General features: G+C 40.5%; 2 protein-coding genes across 2 annotated transcripts in view; both read left to right on the forward strand.

Annotated features, from left to right (window-relative positions):
• The first annotated feature begins 677 nt into the window (after positions 1-677).
• On the forward strand, positions 678-18,510 carry LOC307266700 (very long chain fatty acid elongase 6-like). Its single transcript, XM_080048788.1, has 4 exons — positions 678-907; positions 6,014-6,145; positions 12,055-12,206; positions 13,666-18,510. Exons 1-4 carry the CDS (start codon positions 819-821, stop codon positions 14,100-14,102), a joined length of 810 nt encoding a protein of 269 aa, XP_079904914.1. The 5' UTR covers positions 678-818; the 3' UTR covers positions 14,103-18,510.
• Positions 18,511-20,746: 2,236 nt separating this feature from the next.
• The window catches only part of LOC307267137 (transmembrane protein 150A-like), a 20,696-nt gene continuing 17,889 nt past the window's right edge, over positions 20,747-23,553 (forward strand). The window contains exons 1-3 of the mRNA XM_080049376.1: positions 20,747-20,995; positions 22,265-22,339; positions 23,186-23,233. Of these exons, the coding sequence (XP_079905502.1) occupies positions 22,275-22,339; positions 23,186-23,233 (113 nt within the window). The 5' untranslated portion in view covers positions 20,747-20,995; positions 22,265-22,274. The remainder of the gene's footprint in view (positions 20,996-22,264; positions 22,340-23,185; positions 23,234-23,553) is intronic.

Consider the following 23,553-nt stretch of genomic DNA (forward strand, 5'->3'; position numbering starts at 1 on the left):
TTAATATTACAGTATAACTTAAACCTGCAGTGTGTAGAATTTTGGGGTTTTATTTCCTAGCAGATTTTGTAGAAAGTAATTATAATATCCATAAGTACATTTAATTTAGTGCATAATAGCTGAAAAAAATGTTTTAAATTATTATTTTTTGCCTTAGAAAGGGTCTCATATATGTCCATATTTCTGCATATTTTGGACCAAGGCCTAGTGCCGCCATCTTGAAAGTGTCATAGTTGGAATGTCATCAGGTGCATTGTTTAACATTTAGAATTGTTCTTGTCCTTGAAGGCCACTGTAGCTTCTGTTATTATTCGAAAGGGTTGGGGTTACCCAGGGAGCGTTGCAATCTAGAACTTTCTAGAACTTTCTTGATGATGTCATATTACACACTGCACCTTTAAAAACTAACCCACAATGACTCTATAAAAACAACAAATCAACATCTAAACGAAAAAAAATACACATTTCTAAGTAAATTATAAAATAAATAGCCAAAGTATTGATCTAAAAGATAACAGCACACCCATTTGCTGAGTCATCTGTAGTCTTATCGCCTCCAAACGTTTTATTCTGAAAATCCCCAGTGGAAGTCCTATGTCTCACTGTATCTAGCTTTACCCGTGAGAGAGAGAGGAGGGAGCTAGACAGTACAGTAGCCAGGGGAAGTGCGTCTGGGCTGTACCCGCATCCTTCCTTGTACTGTTAACCGGGCGATCCCCCCGGCTAATATCAGCTGGATATAGCCCCACAATCAACCACTTTTAGCGGGCAAAAATCCATCCTATTTGGTCCCAAAATTCTACAGAAACTAGGACATTATGAACGCGAGTGAGCTCAGTTTGGTGGAGTATGACTTCGAACGGAGATTCGATGAGAGGCAAGCGTTCGAGTGGATGCAGGAAAACTGGTATGTAGCCTATTGTATAATTTTTAACTAAATAATACCTTAAAAAACACTATCAAAATGGTGATTTCGGGTAATTTGTCTTCGCTAAAATGGGACTGCGGTAAGTAAGTTGGTGTTGGGCTGTGTTGTGTAGTCTAGCAGCACCTTGCGTCTGCTTCCCATGGTACTGTAGGCTACATGTTTTACCCCACTCACGTTGTCCTCCATTAATGTAGTTTTTTAATGCACGTTTATGGCCTACAGCTAACGGCTAGATAAACATTACAATAAGGCAAAGTTTGCGCAAGAAAACCGTTGTACCCGCTTCTATTCAAACGCCCTTGAGGATGTGTGTGTTGTGTGTGTGTGTGTGTGTGTGTGTGTGTGTGTGTGTGTGTGTGTGTGTGTGTGTGTGTGTGTGTGTGTGTGTGTGTGTGTGTGTGTGTGTGTGTGTGTGTGTGTGTGTGCGTGCGTGTGTGTGTGTGTGTGTGTGTGCGCATAACAGCGAGATATTGAGGATGCAACTCGATCGTACCGGCTACAATAGGCCAAGCGTGGGCTGCAGAAAAGATTCATAAACAGATATTTCAGAGGGGTCTATAATAAATCATTTATATCGGTAGAGTTGATTGGCATTTGTCACGTGTTTTTATTGCAATAGGCTACACTTCATTCTCTGTTTGGTTGTGTCTCCCTCTGTGTAATATTATGTTTTGTATTGTTTTGCTTTCTCTAGCCCACACATTTTTTGTTAACCTTTATTTATACAGGTAAATCCCATTGAGACCGAAGACTCTTTTGCAAGGGAGACCTGTTTTCCTTTCCCACGTTCCCATTCACACACACATTCATACACCGATAGCAGCAGGCTAACTATCGACATTCACACGAGGCAAGGTGGGTGAAGTGTCTTGCCCAAGGACACAACAACTATGACAGGTGGCAGGGCGGGGATCGAACCTCCAACCCTTTGATCATCAGCCGACCCGCTCTACCAACTGAGCCACAGTCGCCCAAAATTATCGCCCACATTCATTTTAATATGCCTGTGTGGCCCTAAGCACTTTTTAACAGTTTGTTTAAAAAATAATTAAAACAATTTGCTTTATAAATAAGAATGTTTACATACTTAAAGGTGGAGTCACCAATTCTGGCAAAACGCTTGTTGTCACAATATATTTATTTTTGGTCAAAATCTAACCCATAGTTTACATGCCTGTTTACAGAGCCTAGGCTGTGTATTAACACCAGTTTATTTTTTTTTCAGCTCACACACACACACACACACACACACACACACACACACACACACACACACACACACACACAGTACAGACAGGTAGCAGCGGATCATGAGGAGATATTCATACACTGAATTTGACAAAAAGTGATTTTGACAACAAGCGTTCTCCAGAATCACTGACTCCACATTAAATGTAGCTTTGGGCCACTACTGTTTATGCACCAAAAATACATTGTCGCCTACGTGCGCAAAGCGACACATTTTTGGGATATCTGTTCCTTTATCTGATCGTCAGACTAAATGTAGCGTGGACAGGGAGGGATCGCTCTCTGATAAACCTAGTAGGACCACATTTTAGTCAAGCAGTTTTCTTCCATAGCGCTATCTGTGCAATAACTGACACTTAAAGGAATACTTCACCCATACGGAACTGGTGTTCTATCATTATAAAATCTCTATTATAATATAATGAATGAGGTTTTTCTTCCCTCAGTCTTCCCTCAGTCTTCCCTTGGCCCAGCTGTCCTGTTAATCCTAACCCTACATTTTCCCCATGTGGGATGTTGGGTGAGACAGTGAGACCATAAAACACTCTTTCTCCCTTTTCTCGGGCTAGGATGAACCGATTTCTAAAAATGTTGCACATTTATACTACATAGGATCTCAGAGTTCAATACACCTTCATATTCCCACCGGTGAAGTAGGTCTTTAAAGGGATAGTTCAGAATTATTAAAGTGTGCTTGTCTGAGGTATTTATGCAATAGTTACCTTATGGAGATTGTGATCAGTGCAGTCATTTTAAAATGTGCGCTATGTAACTTTGGGTGTGTCAGAGAAGTTGAACATTTTCTAAGGTATATTCTCATAACTGAATAAACAAACTTTCCTCACAGGGAAAATGTATATCCCTGGAACACTGTTTGAAGTTAGAAAAGCTTCCTGAAAAGTTACTGTTTCACTGTTGGTGTTTACAGCAGCAGGGCCCACAGTTTGGTTTACAAACATATTCTAGTCTTACGTTTGGTTCCAGGTTCCTCAAAATAATTTAGTTTTGATTTATGATGATAGAATTATTCAATACTAAGAATAGAGTAAATGTATTTTGTAAACTAACTTCAGGCTCTGTGAATGTAAACAAATCCCCCTGCTCTGAAACTACACACTGCACCTTTAACGATACACAAAGGGGGTAGGAACTTGACTTTCACTTTAGGGAAACGCTTAAAAAAGGATTAAATATTATTAAAGTAAATCCTAATACATCCACAGAGGCAGAGGCTGGTGTGTGGAGGTAAACCAGCCGTGCAGAGTTTCATAGAGAGTCAGCAGAAGGAATGTTGAATCAGATCCAAAACATTATGAAAAAAAACCGCAGCCTAGCCTCGCTGCTATTATTCCTTTGTTAGAAGTGAGGTGTGTGTGTGTGCGTGTGTGTGTGTGTGTGTGTGTGTGTGTGTGCGTGTGTGTGTGTGTGTGTGCGTGTGTGTGTGTGTGTGTTTTGGCCCGAGCTGCACTTTCTTTCATTCCCTTGAGCGTTATTAAACAAGTTTCAGTTCGACAACTCACTCAGTCTACTGTGACAGAAGCAACTTGTATATCAACTCACGCTGCAATGCACAAACACTTAGTTATTTTTATTTTTTATTTTTTTTAAGATATTTTTTTGGCATTTTTATGCTTTATTGATAGTGTAGAGACAGAGTTGAAATGGGGCAGAGGGGGGAGTGACATGCAGAGAACGACCGCGGGCTGGAATCAAACCCGGGTCCGCTGCTGGCCGAGGCCCATGGGGGGGGGGGATGCCCTACCAACTGAGCTAAGGGCGCCCCCCACAGACACTTAGTTGGCGTAAATACAAATACAAATATACAGCTGTCTAATACTACATTTAGCCTACAATTATTGAACAGGAATTTATTTTTGACTCGTAAGCATTTAAAGGTGCAGTGTGTAGTTTCAGAGGAGGGGGATTTGTGTACATGGTCTAAATACACATAAAGTGCAAAAACAAACAGCTGTTTTCCAGTGCTGTGTAGAGTATCAGTCTGCACATCAGCAGTGAAAAAAATACTACATTTAGCGAGTACAATTGAGCAGGTATTTATTTTTTGGGCATTTAGAATAATCTGGGTCAAGCAGTAGTAGCATCATCTCCTTAGCATAATATAGTGCCAATCTGTCATCTGATTCACACACACACACACACACACACGCGCACGCACACACACACACACACACACAGTCAGTCTGGTATTCTGCCCAGCTGATGTAATTAAAACATTGGCAGAACAAGTGGTGGATAAACCAGTTAAAAATGGCTTTATCACAAACAACTGTCACTTTGTGTGTGTGTGTGTGTGTGTGTGTGTGTGTGTGTGTGTGTGTGTGTGTGTGTGTGTGTGTGTGTGTGTGTGTGTGTGTGTGTGTGTGTTTATAAACCGCTTAACTCTGCTAATCCTTTGCAATGGATATAAGTGTCAGACAATCTGTGTAAATAAGACTTCGGTTTTAATGACCTGACTTGTTGAATTAAAGTCATATACAATTAATTACAAATTGAGAATATATTATATAATATATATTTTTTTAATTCTTGTTAATCGCACATTAGAAAATAAATTATATATCAGTAAAATGTGAAGACAGGAGCAAAGATCTGTTTTCTATAGTTGTGTATGAATACATGTGTATGTGGATTGTGCATTAGATTTGTTAAACCTGCAGTGTGTAGAATTTTGGGTTTTATTTCCTAGCATATTTTGTAGAAAGTAATTATAATATCCATAAGTACATTTAATTTAGTGCATAATAGCTGCATTTTTTTTTTATTATTATTTTTTCCCTTAGAAAGGGTCTCATATATGTCCATATTTCTGCATATTTTGGACCAAGGCCTAGTGCCGCCATCTTGAAAGTGTCATAGTTGGAATGTCATCAGGTGCATTGTTTAAAATGTAGAATTGTTCTTGTCCTTGAAGGCCACTGTAGCTTCTGTTATTATTCGAAAGGGTTGGGGTTACCCAGGGAGCGTTGCATTCTAGAACTTTGTAGAACTTTCTTGATGATGTCATATTACACACTTCACCTTTAACTTGACCACAGCATAAAGCATATGCCATATATTTTGTTTTAGAAACTGCAGTTATCTGGTGCGTGGGTTCACACCCTCAATTGTGTAAAGTCATGACATAACAGCCCTACACCTGTACACCTATATAACCATTAGTCATTCATTGTTAAGAGGGTCACTGAGGTCATATATGGGATTTTTATCAGGTGCTGTTTGTCAGAGAATGTCACCTACTTCCTCTTTATGTGACCTAAAGGTGGCAAAGTCCATGTAGGAGACAGTTCTCACATAATAATAATGCTGAAATAATTTCCTTTTTTGGGAATTGTTTATTTTTATTTTTATTATTTGTACTTTCATATTTAGGATTAAACAAAAATCTGAAATTCCACGAGGTAGTAGCAGGAAAATCAACCCTATATTTCTGTGTATTTGTATTGAGGACAAACAAGTCGAATCGTCTCATATGCACAACAATTACAGGCGCAGTCGTTGGCACAATAGTGCAAATACTGTATATATAGGGTTCAAATCCACTATAGCTAAAGTGATTTGTATTGCCATATTTTACATGCAATAGTTTCATGCTTTTATCGCAATGTGCACGATTTTTGTCACTATCTGCTGGACTAGATAATAATTTGATTTGATGTGTGTGTGTGTGTGTGTGTGTGTGTGTGTGTGTGTGTGTGTGTGTGTGTGTGTGTGTGTGTGTGTGTGTGTGTGTGTGTGTGTGTGTGTGTGTGTGTGTGTGTGTGTGTGTGTGTGTGTGTGTGTGTGTGTGTGTGTGTGTGTGTGTGTGTGTGTCTACAGGAGACAGTCCTTCATGTTCGTGGGCCTCTATGCTGCCGTGGTGTTCGCTGGTCAACACTTCATGAGAGAAAGAGAGAAACTCAACCTACGGAGACCGCTAGTGCTCTGGTCCCTGAGCCTGGCTATATTCAGGTCAGTCATTCTGTGTCTGTCTGTCTGTCTGTCTGTCTGTCTGTCTGTCTGTCTGTCTGTCTGTCTGTCTGTCTGTCTGTCTGTCTGTCTGTCTGTGTGTGGTTGGATTTCTAGACAAGGTGCTACAAGGAACTTTTAAATATTTCTGAAACGGTAAAAAATATTCCTCTGATGATCATAAATGACATGTAACAGCAAATGAGACCATCAGTGCAAAGAATGCTATTTTTATATAGTTTTTCTTAATGCCTTTGTCATAAACCAAAAACAGTGTTTGGCAGCCGACCGTTTCGCCCGTCAAAAAAAAAGTAAAGCAAAGCAAACAAACAAAAACTACAAATCTGAGACAATAAAACAATAATCATCCACAGCTTTTAATTCTTCCTCTCTTACCTTATTTCCACGTACGAACGATTGTTAACCAGGTTCCACGGGCAGTACAGCTCTGTCTTCCATTCATTCATTCAGACCATTCACTGTTGAATGTCTCTGTCATGTCTTCCACCATTGTCCACTAGAGGTGTTACGGTGCACAATAGTCACAGTTCGGTTCTGTACGGTACGGTTTTCATTTAAGAGGGAAAATGCAAATAAAAAACTGTGTTCAGCATTAACTACAGCTTCTACCCTATAGGTATTTTTTCAGTATAGAAAAGAAAATACTGCTGCAAACAACCCCAAGGTCTCCAATGAATAATAAATAAAAATAAATAAAAGTGCAAGTTCCGCACAGCAATCAAAACAAGCCTGCAGTACATATTATATTATATTTACGTCATATTAACGCTATTAACGCCTTCATTTACGGCCTATGCGGTTCGATTTGAATATGTGTATTGTTACACCCCAATTTGTCTACCATGCCAAACAATTGCTTACAGGACATGAGCTGGGTGCTTCCTATATTGGGGTTTTAAGACTTCTTCTTCTGTGGTGTCAGATTGAGATTGACAGGTGTGTGTGTGACTCGTGTCTGCCCTCTAGTGGACTGGCCGATAACTGCATTGGTTTAACCTTTCCCATGAAAATTAGGCTTTAGGCACATAGCACTTTATCCACAAGTTCTAGTGCAATAGCAATGAGGAATACAAATACAATTTAACACTTGCACACACACACACACACACACAACCACACACAAACACACACAAACACACAACCACACACACACACACACACACACACACAAACACACACAACCCCACACACACAACCACAAACACACAACCCCACACACACACACACACACACACACACACACACACACACACTGAAAAAGTGTCAGTTGCACATTTCTATCCAATACAGCAAAGTAAAATTTAACTCTTAAGTCTATCAAGCTCCATGGTGTCGATGTTAAAATGTTGGTTTGTCTGTTTGCTTTTGTTCCGTTGTTTCTCTGTGAAGTATGTTTCTTTCTATGAAAGCAATGAAGCACTGTGCCCAAGACACATTCCGCCACGGGGACAATAAAGTTAAACCTACCTACCTACCTACCTACCTACCTACCTACCTACCTACCTACCTACCTATCAATGTATCTACCTACCTACCTACTTACCTACCTACCTATCTACCTACCTACCTACCTATCTACCTACCTACCTATCTACCTACCTACCTACCTACCTACCTACCTACCTACCTACCTACCTATCTACCTACCTACCTACCTACCTACCTACCTACTTACCTACCTACCTACCTACCTACCTACCTACCTACCTATCTACCTACCTACCTACCTACCTACCTACCTACCTACCTACCTACCTACCTACCTACCTACCTACCTACCTACCTACCTACCTACAGTAAATAATGAACACAAAAGCAAATATGAAAACAAACTAAACCCGACACGAAAACATATATATTTTATGTGACTAGACTGATTGGTGGTGTATGTAAGCGAGCAGTTACATATAGTAAAACAATAAAATGTGATTTGGATCAAAGGGGTCTAGCAGCACAATGCATTGTGGGAAAACAGAGAGAGTAGAGGATCATAATTAGTGTTTCATACCTGCAGGAGGCCGTTGTTATTGTCCCAGTATGCAGGTCAATAGTATGCTGAAAATACATAAATGCCCCACTAACTTCATCTGCATTTTCGAGTATTCGTCTTAATTATTATTTTATTTTTTTTAAGATATTTTTTTGGGCATTCTTACGCTTTATTGATAGTGTAGAGACAGAGTTGAAATGGGGCAGAGAGGGGAGTGACATGCAGAGAACGACCGCGGGCTGGAATCGGTCTGCTGCTGGCCGAGGCCCATGGGGGGGGGGGGCCTTACCAACTGAGCTAAGGGCGCCCCCTTATTCGTCTTAATTCTTGTAGTTTTTCGACATAATAAAAAAAAAAATCTTCCTTATCTGATTTTTTTTTCTCTCTCCTGTCTGTGGCCCTAAAACTCTTCTGTACTTTAGTATGTAGTGTAGGAAAAAGAAAGAGTATGTGATTTGGAAGGCAGGGTTTGTTTTTCTGTACCTGCGGGAGGCCGTTGTTGCAGGGTGAGTGCAGAGAGGGAATGTGCGCTGAGAGTGTCAGACCAGTTAGATGAGACCAAACATTCCTCAGTAGATTTAAAGGTGTGTGTTGCGGTGAACTGTAATGCCAAACCTCTGGCACAATGATTTAGTTTTTTCTTAATATTGATACACATCGTAGCGTGAGGAGATATTCACTGATTTAACACAAGGCAAGGCAAGGCAAGGCAAGGCAAGGCAAGGCAAGGCAAGGCAAGGCAAGTTTATTTCTATAGCACAATTCAGACACAAGGCCACTCAAAGTGCTTTACAGGGGCAATCTAAAGACTACACCATAAGCGGCCCCTGACAGAATGAATCTTATATTTATATCTAACATGGTTAATACACGGCCTTCCTGTGTCTATTGCAGTAATGTTGCATTAAACCTGCAGTGTGTAGAATTTTGGGTTTTATTTCCTAGCAGATTTTGTAGAAAATAATTATAATATCCATAAGTACATTTAATTTAGTGCATAATAGCTGATTTTTTTTTTAATTATTATTTTTTTTTCCCTTAGAAAGGGTCTCATATATGTCCATATTTCTGCATATTTTGGACCAAGGCCTAGTGCCGCCATCTTGAAAGTGTCATAGTTGGAATGTCATCAGGTGCATTGTTTAAAATTTAGAATTGTTCTTATCCTTGAAGGCCACTGTAGCTTCTGTTATTATTCGAAAGGGTTGGGGTTACCCAGGGAGCGTTGCATTCTAGAACTTTGTAGAACTTTCTTGATGATGTCATATTACACACTGCACCTTTAATGTTGAACACAGGTTGAACCAGTTTGTTGTGTCATATTTCTAAAAACAAACTAAACAATACCCTTTGTTTACCTACTGCTTTACAGAGCCTAGGCTGTGTATAAACACTGGGGTTTCTTTATTTTCAGCTCACACACAGTATCGTACCGTGAGGAGATATTCACTGATTTGACAAAAAGGGATTTTGACAACAGGTGTTATTTGCGTGTTAGTCTCTCCCAATGAGTAGAGATTGTGACCCAGTTGGCAAACAATATCAGTGTGTGTGTGTGTGTGTGTGTGTGTGTGTGTGTGTGTGTGTGTGTGTGTGTGTGTGTGTGTGCGCACGTGTGTGTGTGTGTGTGTGTTGAGCCTCTCCCTATAATCTTAATCCCGCTGCAGTGGCCACAACCTGACCCCCTCAGCTGTCTGTCTGCACACAGGACATGATTGATTGATTGATTCTTTTAATGACCACACAGCCACGCTGGTGGAATGTGTTGTCAGTACAGCTTGGTACAGGTTCCAACTTACAAAACATATAACACAAATAGACACATACACACTACACAATACATAAATACATAAGGGCCATGCTTAATCCTCAGCAATCAGAGTTCAGAACGTTTATTGCAGTTGGAATGAACCGGGTTGTTCTTGAGGCAATTGTCCCGTAACGCCTCCCAGAGGGCAGTAGCTGGAAGGCATAGGGTTGCGTTCCGAATCGCATACTCTTTCTTTTTTCTATTCTACATACTACATCTGACGATAAAAATAATCTAGTTAGGATGCAGTAGGCATACTATTGGGACATACTTTACTCTCTTATTTCATCATAATATTGCGCCTTGATCTTGCCTCTTGCTTTTATATCCGTCGCATCCCTGTTTGTTTTCATATGGAGGCTTCGTCGATGTAACGTCACTTCACGTGCACACTGGATTGTGGGTCAGAATCGCCCCAAATAGGATGCAGTTTTCAACACTAACAATCTTGGCCGCATGAAGTAGGACATCCGGGTACTTCTAACCATCCTAAATCTGGCCACAAGAATCGGGACATCCTAAATCTTTTTTCTACATACTAAATAGTAGAAAGTATGCGATTCGGAACGCAACCATAGTGTGCCGGTTGAGTGGGGTTGGATGATTTTCCGTGCTCTGCGTAGTGTCCATTTGTGGTAGAGTGAATCAAGGGATGGTAGGGGTGTGCCAATCATTTAGGGGGGGGGGGGGGGGGGGTTCCTAGGCTGGTGATAATGGTTTTTATTTATTTTTACCTTTATTGATACAGTTAAATCCCATTGAGACCGAAGACTCTTTTGCAAGGGAGACCTGTTTTCCTTTTCCACGTTACCATTCACACACACATTCATACACCGATAGCAGCAGGCTAACTATCGACATTCACACGAGGCAAGGTGGGTGAAGTGTCTTTCCCAAGGACACAACAACTATGACACAGGTGGCAGGGCGGGGATCGAACCTCCAACCCTTTGATCATCGGCCGACCCGCTCTACCAACTGAGCCACAGTTGCCGTAATAATAGTGGTTTGAGAAAATAATCCTGTTTTAATTACTACACAGCCTAGGCTCTGTAAAAACGGGCATGTTGCTAGCTACAGTGGGACCCTTTGCAGGTTTTTTTACATACCAGTTTACAGGCTGTGTATTACAACCAGCTTCTTCTTTCAGCTCACACACAGTACAGACAGGTAGTGGATCATGAGGAGATATTCACTGATTTAGACAACAAGCTAAGAGTTCTCCAGAATCACGGAGTTAGAAGTTATTAATTGATATTGTTGTGTTCATCCTGCGTTAAGATAAAATGAAAAGCGTTTAAATGTTAAACTAAATGTATATTTTTACTAGTATTGTTGTGTGTGACCTTATAGTGGCACTGATCTCGCTTACAGATACTCAAACTGGTGTAACATGACTGTCTTCTGTGTTCTGTGTGTGTGTGTGTGTGTGTCTTACAGTGTGTGTGTGTGTGTGTGCGTGCGTGCGTGCGTGTGTGTGTGTGTGTGTGCATGGGTGGGTGTGTGTGTGTGTGCATGGGTGTGTGTGTGTGTGTGTGTTCTTCTCAGTATCTGTTGAGAACACGTTTGTTTTCTTGGAAAGATGAACAGTAACTGTGTGTGTCCTCTTTATGACCTTAGCCATTCCCTCACATGTTACCACTGCACATTGCATACACACAGGGCTGCCTCTGGACAAATGTGGGGCCCTACACGTTATTTATGACCCCTCCCCCCCCCCTCCTGCCCCCCCAGAGTATACACACACACATGACACAAACCTGTTCCCTCCCACCTGCAAAGTTTACATAAAAGACCTACTTCACCGGTGGAAATATGAAGGTGTATTGAATTCTGAGATCCTATGTAGTATAAGTGTACAAACATTTTTAGAAATCGGTTCATCGTAGCCTGAGAAAAGGAAAAATTAGACTGTGTCAGAAATATTTAAAAAGTTCCTCATAGCACCATAGTGTTAGTTTTGTATTGTTGTCATTACACACACACACACACACACACACACACACACACACACACACACACACACACACACACCTGTGAGTTTTAACCTGTTTGTTAATGTATCTCCATGTTGTGTTTCCCTCTCTCTAGTATCATAGGAGCTGTGCGGACCGGCCTCTACATGACTCACGTCCTCACCACCAGCGGCTTCAGACAGTCAGTGTGTGACACCAGCTTCTACAGCGCGCCCATCAGCAAGTTCTGGGCCTACGCATTCGTCCTGAGCAAGGCCCCGGAGCTGGGTAAGGCTTTTCTATTCATCTCTGTACTCAATGTCCACATTTCATCTTTAATGGCCCAGTGTTTCCCACAGTGCTTTATGGCTAAGGTGGCCACCATAACAACGCCAGCCCCCCACCTTGACTCCCGAGCAACCGTTTAGCCAGTCAAAAAAAAAAATAAAAAAAAAATATATATATTTTTTTTTTGTGCTGCACAATTAATCTACATACAAGCGAAATCTGTGCTTGTGCATGGTCATAACCATGCGAAAGGCCACAATATGTGTGTGTGTGTGTGTGTGTGTGTGTGTGTGTGTGTGTGTGTGTGTGTGTGTGTGCGCGTGTGTGTGTGCTATCTCTACCACCTTCCCACCTATGGCACAAATCCTACCAATGTTTTGGTTCAGAGCTGAACACAGTGAACCATAACATTCTGCAGTCCAAGCAGAAGAGACTTTATCTATACAGCTGGCCTCAGTGTCTGCTAACAGGCTACAAGGCTTAACTAGTGTCTGAGAGACAGACAGACAGACAGACAGACAGACAGACAGACAGACAGACAGACAGACAGACACAGACAGATAGACAGACAGACAGACACACACAGACACACAGACAGACAAACAAGACAGACATACATGAACTATTCATCTGTGAGGCAAGGCAAGTTTATTTATATAGCACAATTCAAAATCACTTTCTGTCCAAATCAAGTCAAGTCAAGTCAAGTCAAGTTTATTTATATAGCACATTTACAGACGGCTAAGCCCCACCAAAGTGCTTCACATAAAGAACAATTAGTGCAGTAAAAACAGGATTTAACACAATTAAAAAGAAACAAATAAGAAAATAAAAGCAACAACAACACAGAGGTTAAAACGACAATGCCTGCAGGAGTAGTCTAGTAGAAGGCAAGAGAGAAGAGGTGGGTTTTTAAAAGTGATTTAAAAACATTTAGGGACTGTGCTGCACGGATGTGTCAGTGAATACCTCCTCCTCAGTGCACAGGTAGTGGATTGTGAGGAGATATTCACTTTAAGTAAATAATGCCCAAAATAACCTTAACAAAAAGAAGAAGAAAAGGTGAATATACAAACAAAACTAAATACATTTAAAAAAGCAAAAAATTCCAAAATATCTTAAAAAAAAAATGTTATATTAAAAATAAAGTAAGAATTGCAAAAGAAATATATCTTAAAACAAAATAAAAATGTTAATAATTCCTTCTTGGGGCGCTCCGGTGGCGTAGTGGATAGAGCGCGTACCAAATTGGCTCCGGCCTTCGTTGCAGTGGTCGCGGGTTCAAGTCCGACCCGTGGACCTTTACTGCAGGTCATCCCCCCCTCTCTCTCTCTCTCTCTCTCTCTCTGTCTCCCCATTTCAACTCTGTACTGTCTAATAAAGCTTGAAAATGCCACAAAAAATTATCTTAAAAAAGTTCTAATAATTCCTCCTCCCCTCTCTCTCTCTCTCCCTTTAGGTGACACCGTGTTCATAATCCTCCGTAAGCAGCCTCTGATCTTCCTGCACTGGTACCATCACATCACCGTGCTGCTCTACTCCTGGTACTCATACAAAGACCAAGTGGCCGGGGGCGGCTGGTTTATGACAATGAACTACATCGTGCACTCGCTCATGTACACGTACTACGCTATCCGTGCATCCGGTACCCGCGTGCCCAGACCCTGTGCGATGGTCATAACGGCCACTCAGATAATGCAAATGGCCATGGGGTTGACAGTGCTTGCTTTAGTGTACAACTGGCAACACGAGGTCCGTTGTCCGTCAAATATGAGCAACATAGGCTGGGGCTTAGTGATGTATTTAAGCTATTTGGTGCTTTTCGCCTGGTTCTTTTACAAAAGCTACTTAAGCGGAGGGTCCTCTGTGAAAGGCAAGCGGGCCAAGGCAGAGTAGGAAGGGTGTGTTAATTGTTTTTTTTTGTATATTTTTTTTTTGTTTTAGAGGGATTGGTGTGCATTAATTAAAGGTGCCATACGAGGAACTTTTAAATATTTCTTGAAACAGTCAAATTTTCCTTTGAGGATCATGAATCGCATGTAACAGCAAAACGAGACCCATCAGTGCAAAGAATGCTATTTTTTTAATAGTTTTTCTTAATGCCTTTGTCATGGGTATACTATACGCTCACCCAGGAACAACAGCTGGCGTAGTAAAAACAGTACTGCTTTTGTCCTAATGGGGGCGCAATAATCAACACAAACTTGAAAGTTCCTCGGAGCACCTTTTAATTACAGTATGTCCCATTTTTCCATCCAAGAATTATTGTTTTTGCGATTCCTCATTCCAAACCGATCGTGACGCCATATTTTGCCTCTTAAACGGAGAGGACGATTGTAAGAGTTAAACCTTAAAACAGCTATTAATACGTCACGTTGAAAGGAGACGTAGGGATATGGGTTCCCTCTATAATACCTGCGCTGAAATTTCATACCGTCCTCGTGTATTTTTTGTGCCCTTTTTCTAGGGAAAAGCCAGTTAAAATGTTGTGTTCAAAAAGCCCTACTAACGTCCTACTCATACTAAAAGCCATACTAACGTCCTACTCATGCCAGTGTTTCCCCTACCATTATACAGGCCTGGCGGGCCCGCCAGACCAACGGGACCCCCCGCCAGGCCAACAGCTGCCCAAAAAAAAAAAAAAAAAAAAAGTAAAAAAAAAAAAAAATGTAAAAAAAAAAAATTATCTTTTTTTTTTTTTTAAATTTTGTCTGCGCTACGCCGCGCGATGCACGTGTGCATTCGGAGCGCACATGTCAAACAGGGAAACTGACGAGAAAGAACCTTCCTTTATAGGTCCATGGCATAGGCTACACTGGAGATATTTAGGACTCAGTAACAGGGAGTTGAACAGGAAAAAGTTAAAGTTGCTACGTCGCCATGGCAACCAATCTGTATCAACAGCTGAGACAGCGCAGCAAGTTATCTTGAAAACAGCAGGCTATAGTAGCCCTACAAGCTTTATTTTTTGGTATTTTCAATGCTACTTTATTTTTATGTTTTAAATTGAGAACTAGGCTACATGAAATATAATGGGTCGGAATACAAAATGTTGCTTATTTTGCACACATTTTGATTGATAGGCTAATCATGATGTGTAGCCTAGGTTAATTCATTTATTTTAAATGAATATTTGATAAATTAAAGAAAATGTTTCATGATCCAGATTATTCCAGAAATTAATACTAGACAGGATATACCTGTCTATATTAGGTCTTCGTGTTTATTGTATTTTATTTTCATATCTATGTGTTTTTCTTCAATAGTTTATATGGCTTGTGTCTCCAAATTATTCCATAAAATTGTTTTAGGCAGGACATATGACAGCTGTTTACAGAGCAAAAAAAATAAAATCAGATTTAGCTTCTCAAAGTGCACCAGTTTGATGCATTTAACTTTAAAAAGGTAAAGGTTTTCTTCCGCAGGGGCATGCCCCAAGACCCCACTAGAAGGTCCATTCTCCCCCAGCAGTCTCAAAAAATCATGAGGGAAACACAAAATGTACAAACGTACCGAATGTGAAGGCATAACCCTATGCCCTGATTTGTAGCGGGCTGTCAAAAGAGGCTCATCCATAATACAGTTAGTTTTGGTCAATTTCTACTACAAATTTGGTACGCACGCCGCGCGCATACTCTTTATCAGCTTTTACCACCGGGCCTAAAAACAATTCTAGGGGAAACACTGCATGCTAATGTTGACGTCAATTTGAGTATGTTGTGGTTGTGTATGCGAGTTTGAGTAGGCGAGAAATGCCCGGATGAGCACTTACTTCCGGGAAGATTTTGTGTGTGGATCGATAGGATACTTTTTCCTGCTCAACCGCCCCACAATGCATTCCATCTTTTCAAACAACACAAAAGTTTTTTTTTTAATTCTTTATTGCTTCTGTATACTTCAGTGTAAACAGTCCGACGAACCTTGCATACACAATGGATGGTTAAGTAGACAGTATGTAGTATATACATGTTGAGTATGTAGGAGGGAGGACGTTAGTAGGGCTTTTACAACACAGCCTAGGTGTAGAAGCTATACTTACAAATGTGAAAATTTAGCAGGATTTTTTTTTTTCAACCACTGAAGTGAAAAGTGCTCGTTCTGCTATATTTACAAACAGCTATTTTTATCTTGACCAACTGCAGCTTAAAGGAATACTTCACCCATATGGAACCAGCGTTCTATCATTATAAAATCGCTATTGTAATATAATGAATGAGGTTTTCCTCCCCTCAGTCTCCCCTCAGTCTTCCCTTGGCCCAGCTGTCCTGTTAATCCTAACCCTACATTTTACCATGCGTGATGTCACACATGGTAAAATGTAGGGTTAGACAGTGAGACCATAAGACACTCTTTCTGCCTTTTCTCAGGCTAGGATGAACCGATTTCTAAAATGTTTGCAGATTTATACAACATAGGATCTCAGAATTCAATACACCTTCATATTACTACCGGTGAAGTAGGCGTTTAAATTCACTTGTGTGGGAAGCTATAAACAGCTCGTAAAACATTTCCCATGTTGGTTTTTCATGTATTTTTGTTCTATAAAAAAAAAACTGCTATGACTGTCTTTTTTGCTATGGAGGAGGAGAGTTTTTTTTTTCTCTTTACATTATTCCGTCCTGTTGCAAAAAAAAGGCAAGATGCTGTTTTTTAGGTTTTTAGTTAAAATGTCCCTTAAAAGGTGCTACGAGGAACTTTTAAATATTTCGGAAACAGTCTAATTTTTCCGTCTGATGATCATGAATCACATGTGACATCAAAGCGAGACCATCAGTGCAAAGAATGCTATTTTTATATAGTTTTTCTTAATGCCTTTGTCATGGGTATACGGCTCACCCAGGAACAACAGCTGTCGTAGTAAAAACACTACCGCTTTTGTCCAAAGGGGGTCGCAAGAATTAAAACAAACTGAAATTTCCTCGGAGCACCTTTAAACCAATTTTTGACGTCAGCACTTTGTACAGAATTCAAACCACTGCTTGTCACCTCTGAGTTATCTTTTCTAATGGAGGTTACTCGCTCTTCTTCATGACCACTAAACCTGCAGTTTACCTGTAACATACCTGAATAGAATACTGTGGGACCATTCATATAAACACCTTGGCAGTGTTTAAAAAGCCCTACTAACCTCCTACTCATACTAAAAGCCCTACTAACCTCCTACTCATACTAAAAGCCCTACTAACGTCCTACTCATACTAAAAGCCCTACTAACCTCCTACTCATACTAAAAGCCCTATAACATCCTACTCATACTAATTTTGACATCAATTTGAGTATGTTGTGGTTGTGTATGCGAGTTTGTGGAGGCGAGAAATGCCCGGATGAGCACTTACTTCAAGGAAGATTTTGTGTATGGATCGATAGGTCTACTTTTCCCACTCAACCGCCCCACAATGCATTGCGTCTTTTCAAACGACTCGGAAGTTTTTTTTTTTTATTCTTTATTGCTTCTGTATACTTCAGTGTAAACGGTCCGACAAACCTCGCATACACAATGGATGGTTAAGTAGACAGAATGTAGTATATACATGTTGAGTATGTAGGAGGGAGGACGTTAGTAGGGCTTTTAGTATGTAGTATATACATGTTGAGTATGTAGGAGGGAGGACGTTAGTAGGGCTTTTAGTATGTAGTATATACATGTTGAGTATGTAGGAGGGAGGACGTTGGAAGGGCTTTTCCAACACAACCTTTTTCTTTTATAACTTGAACGTATGTGGAGTTGAATAATGTCGGACCAATGTAAGACAAAGGGAAGATTTGTCAGAAAGGAGTTTACTAAGGTTTTTTTTTTATTTTACTTACTTACTTTCTTACAGTATGTTCAGTCATTGTTGTGCCAAATAATTATTGTGTTACTTAATGGTGCTACGAGGAACTTTTTAAATATTTCTGAAATGGCCTAATTTTTCCTCTTGATGATCATGAATTACATGTAACAGCAAAACGGGACCATCAGTGCAAAAGAATGCTATTTTTTATATAGTTTTTTTCTTAATACCTTTGTCATGGGTGATACGCTCACCCAGGAACAACAGCTTGCGTAGTAAAAAAAACAAAAAACACTACCGCTTTTGTCCAAAAGGGGGTGCAAGAATGAACACAAATTGAAAGTTCCTCGGAGCACCTTTTTAATATAGTTTTTTTCTGCCATAGATCAGTATGTGAGAGCCCTGGTGTGGGTCTGACTGTGTATTATGAAACTGGTTCACGGCCTGTGGAGTCTGATGTTAATTGCAGAATATTTGAAGAAAAACAGTTTTAAAAAGCTGTTAATGTTGACATATATATAACACAATAAAGTCATCCTGGTTTCAAAACGGGCCATCATTGTCACTGTCTCAGACACACACACACACACACACACACACACACACACACACACACACACACACACACACACACACACACACATAGTTTTAGACCATTAATGTAGTTGTTTTCTAACTAGATATTTTTACGCATATAAAAATATGTTTGACAGAGACACCTGTGGTCTTCAAAACAAGCAGATCAGTGAAGCAAGTATGCACACACATTCTCTCTCTCTCTCTCTCCTCTCTCTCTCTCTCTCTCTCTCTCTCTCTCTCATACACACACACACACACACACATAAACACAAGCACACACTCACTCACACTCATCTCGCTATCTCTCTCTCACATACAGAAACATAAACACACACGGAAACAAACAAACTTTCTCACTCTCTCTCTCACACACACACACACACACTCTCTCTCTCTCTTATACACACACACACAGAAACACACCCACACACACACACACACAGGAGGTGGTGGGTTGATGGAGGACAAAGTTCTACGTGCTCAGCAAAAGAAATATTTGCAGCTGTGTCACCAGAGGACAGAGTCAAGTCAATGCAACTTTATTTATATAGCTTTATTCATACAGCACAAACTTGCATTGAATATGTGGGCAACCAACACAGTTACTTATAGTGCATATCAAGTCAACCATACACACAACACACACATACAGTATATACAATACTATCATAGTGTGTGTGCAGCAGTGATATTAAACCTGCAGTGTAGAATTTTGGGTTTTATTTCCTAGCAGATTTTGTAGAAAGTAATTATAATATCCATAAGTACATTTAATTTAGTGCATAATAGCTGAAAGAAATGTTTTGAATTATTATTTATTTTCCCCTTAGAAAGGGTCTCATATATGTCCATATTTCTGCATATTTTGGACCAAGGCCTAGTGCCGCCATCTTGAAAGTGTCATAGTTGGAATGTCATCAGGTGCATTGTTTAAAATTTAGAATTGTTCTTGTCCTTGAAGGCCACTGTAGCTTCTGTTATTATTCTAAAGGGTTGGGGCTACCCAGGGAGCGTTGCATTCTAGAACTTTTTAGAACTTTCTTGATGATGTCATATTACACACTGCACCTTTAAATAAGATACATACGATATACTTTATTCACCCCAGTGTTCCAGCAGCCAGCCAGCATTCACACACACACACACACACACACACACACACACACACACACACACACACACACACACACACACACACACACACACACACATATCCCCCCCATACAAAAAAACATGAGCCCACAATACATACATAGCCAGGATAAAAAAAACTGTATGGATGGTCCATGTGCATAAGTAGCTGTTACTCATAGATAACAGTACAACATACTAGCTCTGCCAATGCATATTATGATAGATAAATAAAGAATTATGATTAAAAAGCAATCAAGTGTATCGTCCTTATCCCCATCCCCATTATTTATTCTATCATAACCAGGTGAGACTCCAGGTAAAGCCTATAGCGCCCTCTCGTGGCGGTGCTTTGAACGTGTCAGTGAAAGTTTTGACAGTTTTTAGTAAAACAGCGTTTAAACTACAACACGTTAATTGAAAGCAGCTGCGGTGGTACCCATAGATATACAGTATATAGATCACTATATATCTATGGTGGGAACCCCTGCAAAGGGAGCACGCGAGGGCAGCACGTGATGGTGCCTTCAGGTGCCATCGGGGAATATGAATAGCCTACTGACACTGATTAGAGCCCTGATATTCACAATATTTGTATCAGTAAACCAGACTTTTAAAAGCATGAATAAATATGGTAGCTACGTTTCTACCGTTATATCTCCTTTTATCAAATGATAACTATAATCCTGTAGGCTACTTAAGCATTTATAATAGCCTAACTCTGAGAGAGAGAGAGAGAGAGAGAGAGAGAGAGAGAGAGAGAGAGAGAGAGAGAGAGAGAGAGAGAGAGGGAGAGAGAGATAGAGAGAGAGAGAGAGAGAGAGAGAGAGAGAGAGAGAGAGAGAGAGAGAGAGAGAGGGAAAGCGAGAGAGAGAAAGCGAGAGTGTGTAAAAGGTGTCTCAATCTTCTCCATCGTTTCTTGTGAGTGCACGCGGACTGGGAGGGGTTAAGTTTATAGTTTTCCTTGGATCACTTGCCGCCCTGTACAGACACAGACAGACTGACAGACAGACAGACAGACACGCACGCACGCACACACACACAGACAGACAGAGAAGAGAGGCGGACAGTCTGTACAATGAATGGAATCGAGCGCCTCACTATCCTTATAACGTGATACACATACATAGCTCCATGATATTTTACCGTATTTTTCTTACTTTTTTGACCATGAATCGAGTCTTGTTTGCGGCTACTAGAGTGTGTAGTTGCCGCCAGGAGCTCCGAAACTTTCCCTGGAGTTTGGAGGAGCTGAGATGAAGTGGAGGAAAGTTTGACGCTGTTTTTCCACCGAACTAAACAGAGGTAAGAGAAGGGTCCAACTATTTGATTTTTTTGAGAGCCTTAACTTTTTAGCAGTGATTTCGCGTGAGAAAGTGATGATAGTCAATGTGTTTAAAGGTGCAGTGTGTAGTTTCAGATGAGGGGGATTTGTTTACATTCACAGAGCCTGCAGTTAGTTTACTTAACTTATTTTCTCTACATGTAATTCTTAGTTTTGAATAATTCTATCATCATAAATCAAATTATTTAGGCTAGAGGAACCTGGAACCAAACGTTAAGACTAAAATATGTTTGTAAACCAAACTGTGGGCCCTGCTGCTGTAAACAACAACAACAGTGAAACAGTAACTTTTCAGGAAGCTTTTCTAACTTCAAACAGTGTTCCAGGGATCTACATTTTCCCTGTGAGTAAAGTTTGTTTATTCAGTTATGAGGATATACCTTAGAAAATGTTCAACTTCTCTGACAGCTATGATGATAGAATTATTCAATATTAAGAATTACATGTTGTTCCTGGGTGAGCGTATACCCATGACAAAGGCATTAAGAAAAACTATATAAAATACAGCATTCTTTGCACTGATGGTCTCGTTTGCTGTTACATGTAATTTATGATCATCAGAGGAAAAATTTGACTGTTTCAGAAATATTTAAAAGTTCCTCGTAGCATCTTAAAACTGCTACATAAATCAAAATGTGGCCAGTTAAAGTCCATCCATAGATAACTGTATTGATTGGTCATGAGGAACGGTATGTAAAGTGTGTGTGTGTGTGTGTGTGTGTGTGTGTGTGTGTGTGTGTGTGTGTGTGTGTGTGTGTGTGTGTGTGTGTGTGTGTGTGTGTGTGTGTGTGTGTGTGTGTGTGTGTGTGTGTGTGTGTGTGTGTGTGTGTGTGTGTGTGTGTGTGTGTGTGTGTGTGTGTGTGTGTGTGTGTGTGAGCGTCCACAGGTTCATAGGTCAATGTACACAGTGTATTGATTCTCTGCTCACAGCAACTAGTTCAAAGAACTATTATTATATTGTCCATTAAAATCATGATGTATTTTTTAATTTTTTATTAATCAATAGTTGTATGAAATAGCAAGAAAAAGCCCATGTTGATGTCTTCAATAATAAGGGAATCACCATATTGGAGTGTGTGTGTGTGTGTGTGTGTGTGTGTGTGTGTGTGTGTGTGTGTGTGTGTGTGTGTGTGTGTGTGTGTGTGTGTGTGTGTGTGTGTGTGTGTGTGTGTGTGTGTGTGTGTGTGTGTGTGTGTGTGTGTGTGTGTGTGTGTGTGTGTGTTTTACAGGAAGGCCGTCATGTCTCTGTGGATGATCCTACCTGTCAGTTTGCCCGTCTTCACCATCACTGGAATATGGCTGGTGTAAGTACTGTCCCTTTAAATAATTGAGCCAATAACTACTGTACACACACACTGAATCTATATAGGGTTAATATAAGTTAAGTTATCTTTATTTGTCAATTAACACGAGGCACGTTGAAATTTGTCTTTTCCCATCTGTAAACTGGTATGTAAACAAAGGGGCCCACCGTAGCTATAGCAACATTCCTGTTTACAGAGCCTAGGCTGTGTATTGACACTGGATTTTTTTTCCAGCGCGCACACAGTACAGACAGGTAGTGGATCATGAGGAGATATTCACTGATTTTGACAAAAAGTGATTTTCACAACAAGCGTTCTCCAGAATCACTGACTTAACTACAAACTTCAACTCTTTGATTACGTTGCTTTGCAACATTTATTGTTAATAAGAGAGACTGAGACTGTCGACACGGCACACTCATTCACTCACTCACTCACTCACTCACTCACTCACTCACTCACTCACTCACTCACTCACTCACTCACTCACTCACTCACTCACTCACTTGACACAGTCACCCTTTGTCAGAAGTTTTTGACACCTTCACAAAATGACAGCCATAAGTTGTTCACACCCGGCCTCCAAAGCTTTTTCCCATGTCTTAATGGCCCTTTTGCAGCTTTTACACACACACACACACACACACACACACACACACACACACACACACACACACACACACACACACACACACACACACACTTCTCTTGATATATTTACTGTAAGTTAAGTCAACAAACATGTGGACATGTGGCCACAGTCAAAAGATGAAGCAGGGCTCAGTAGCTGGAGCTCGGTACGTAAACACAAATGACTGAATGTTTTTCTTCACTTTGACTTTACAGATACGCGATGGCCCTGTACAACCAGCATGTCTGCCCCGTGAATAACTGGTATGGCACACACTCACTCACTCACTCACTCACTCACACACACACACACACACACTCACTCACACACTCACTCACTCACTCACTCACTCACTCACTCACTCACTCACTCACTCACTCACTCACTCACTCACTCACTCACTCACTCACTCACTCACTCACTCACTCACTCACTCACTCACTCACTCACTCACTCACTCACTCTAATCAAAACAAAACAACACATGCAGCGAAGCATTTAACTCTTTATTTAAATGATCTTTCACCTGAAAACATTTTGGATTAATTTTTGACTGATTTGCGTCAATCAAGACATGACGCTC

Source organism: Ammodytes marinus (assembly GCF_949987685.1).
Source record: "Ammodytes marinus genome assembly, chromosome: 20".
Lineage (NCBI taxonomy): Eukaryota > Metazoa > Chordata > Actinopteri > Uranoscopiformes > Ammodytidae > Ammodytes > Ammodytes marinus.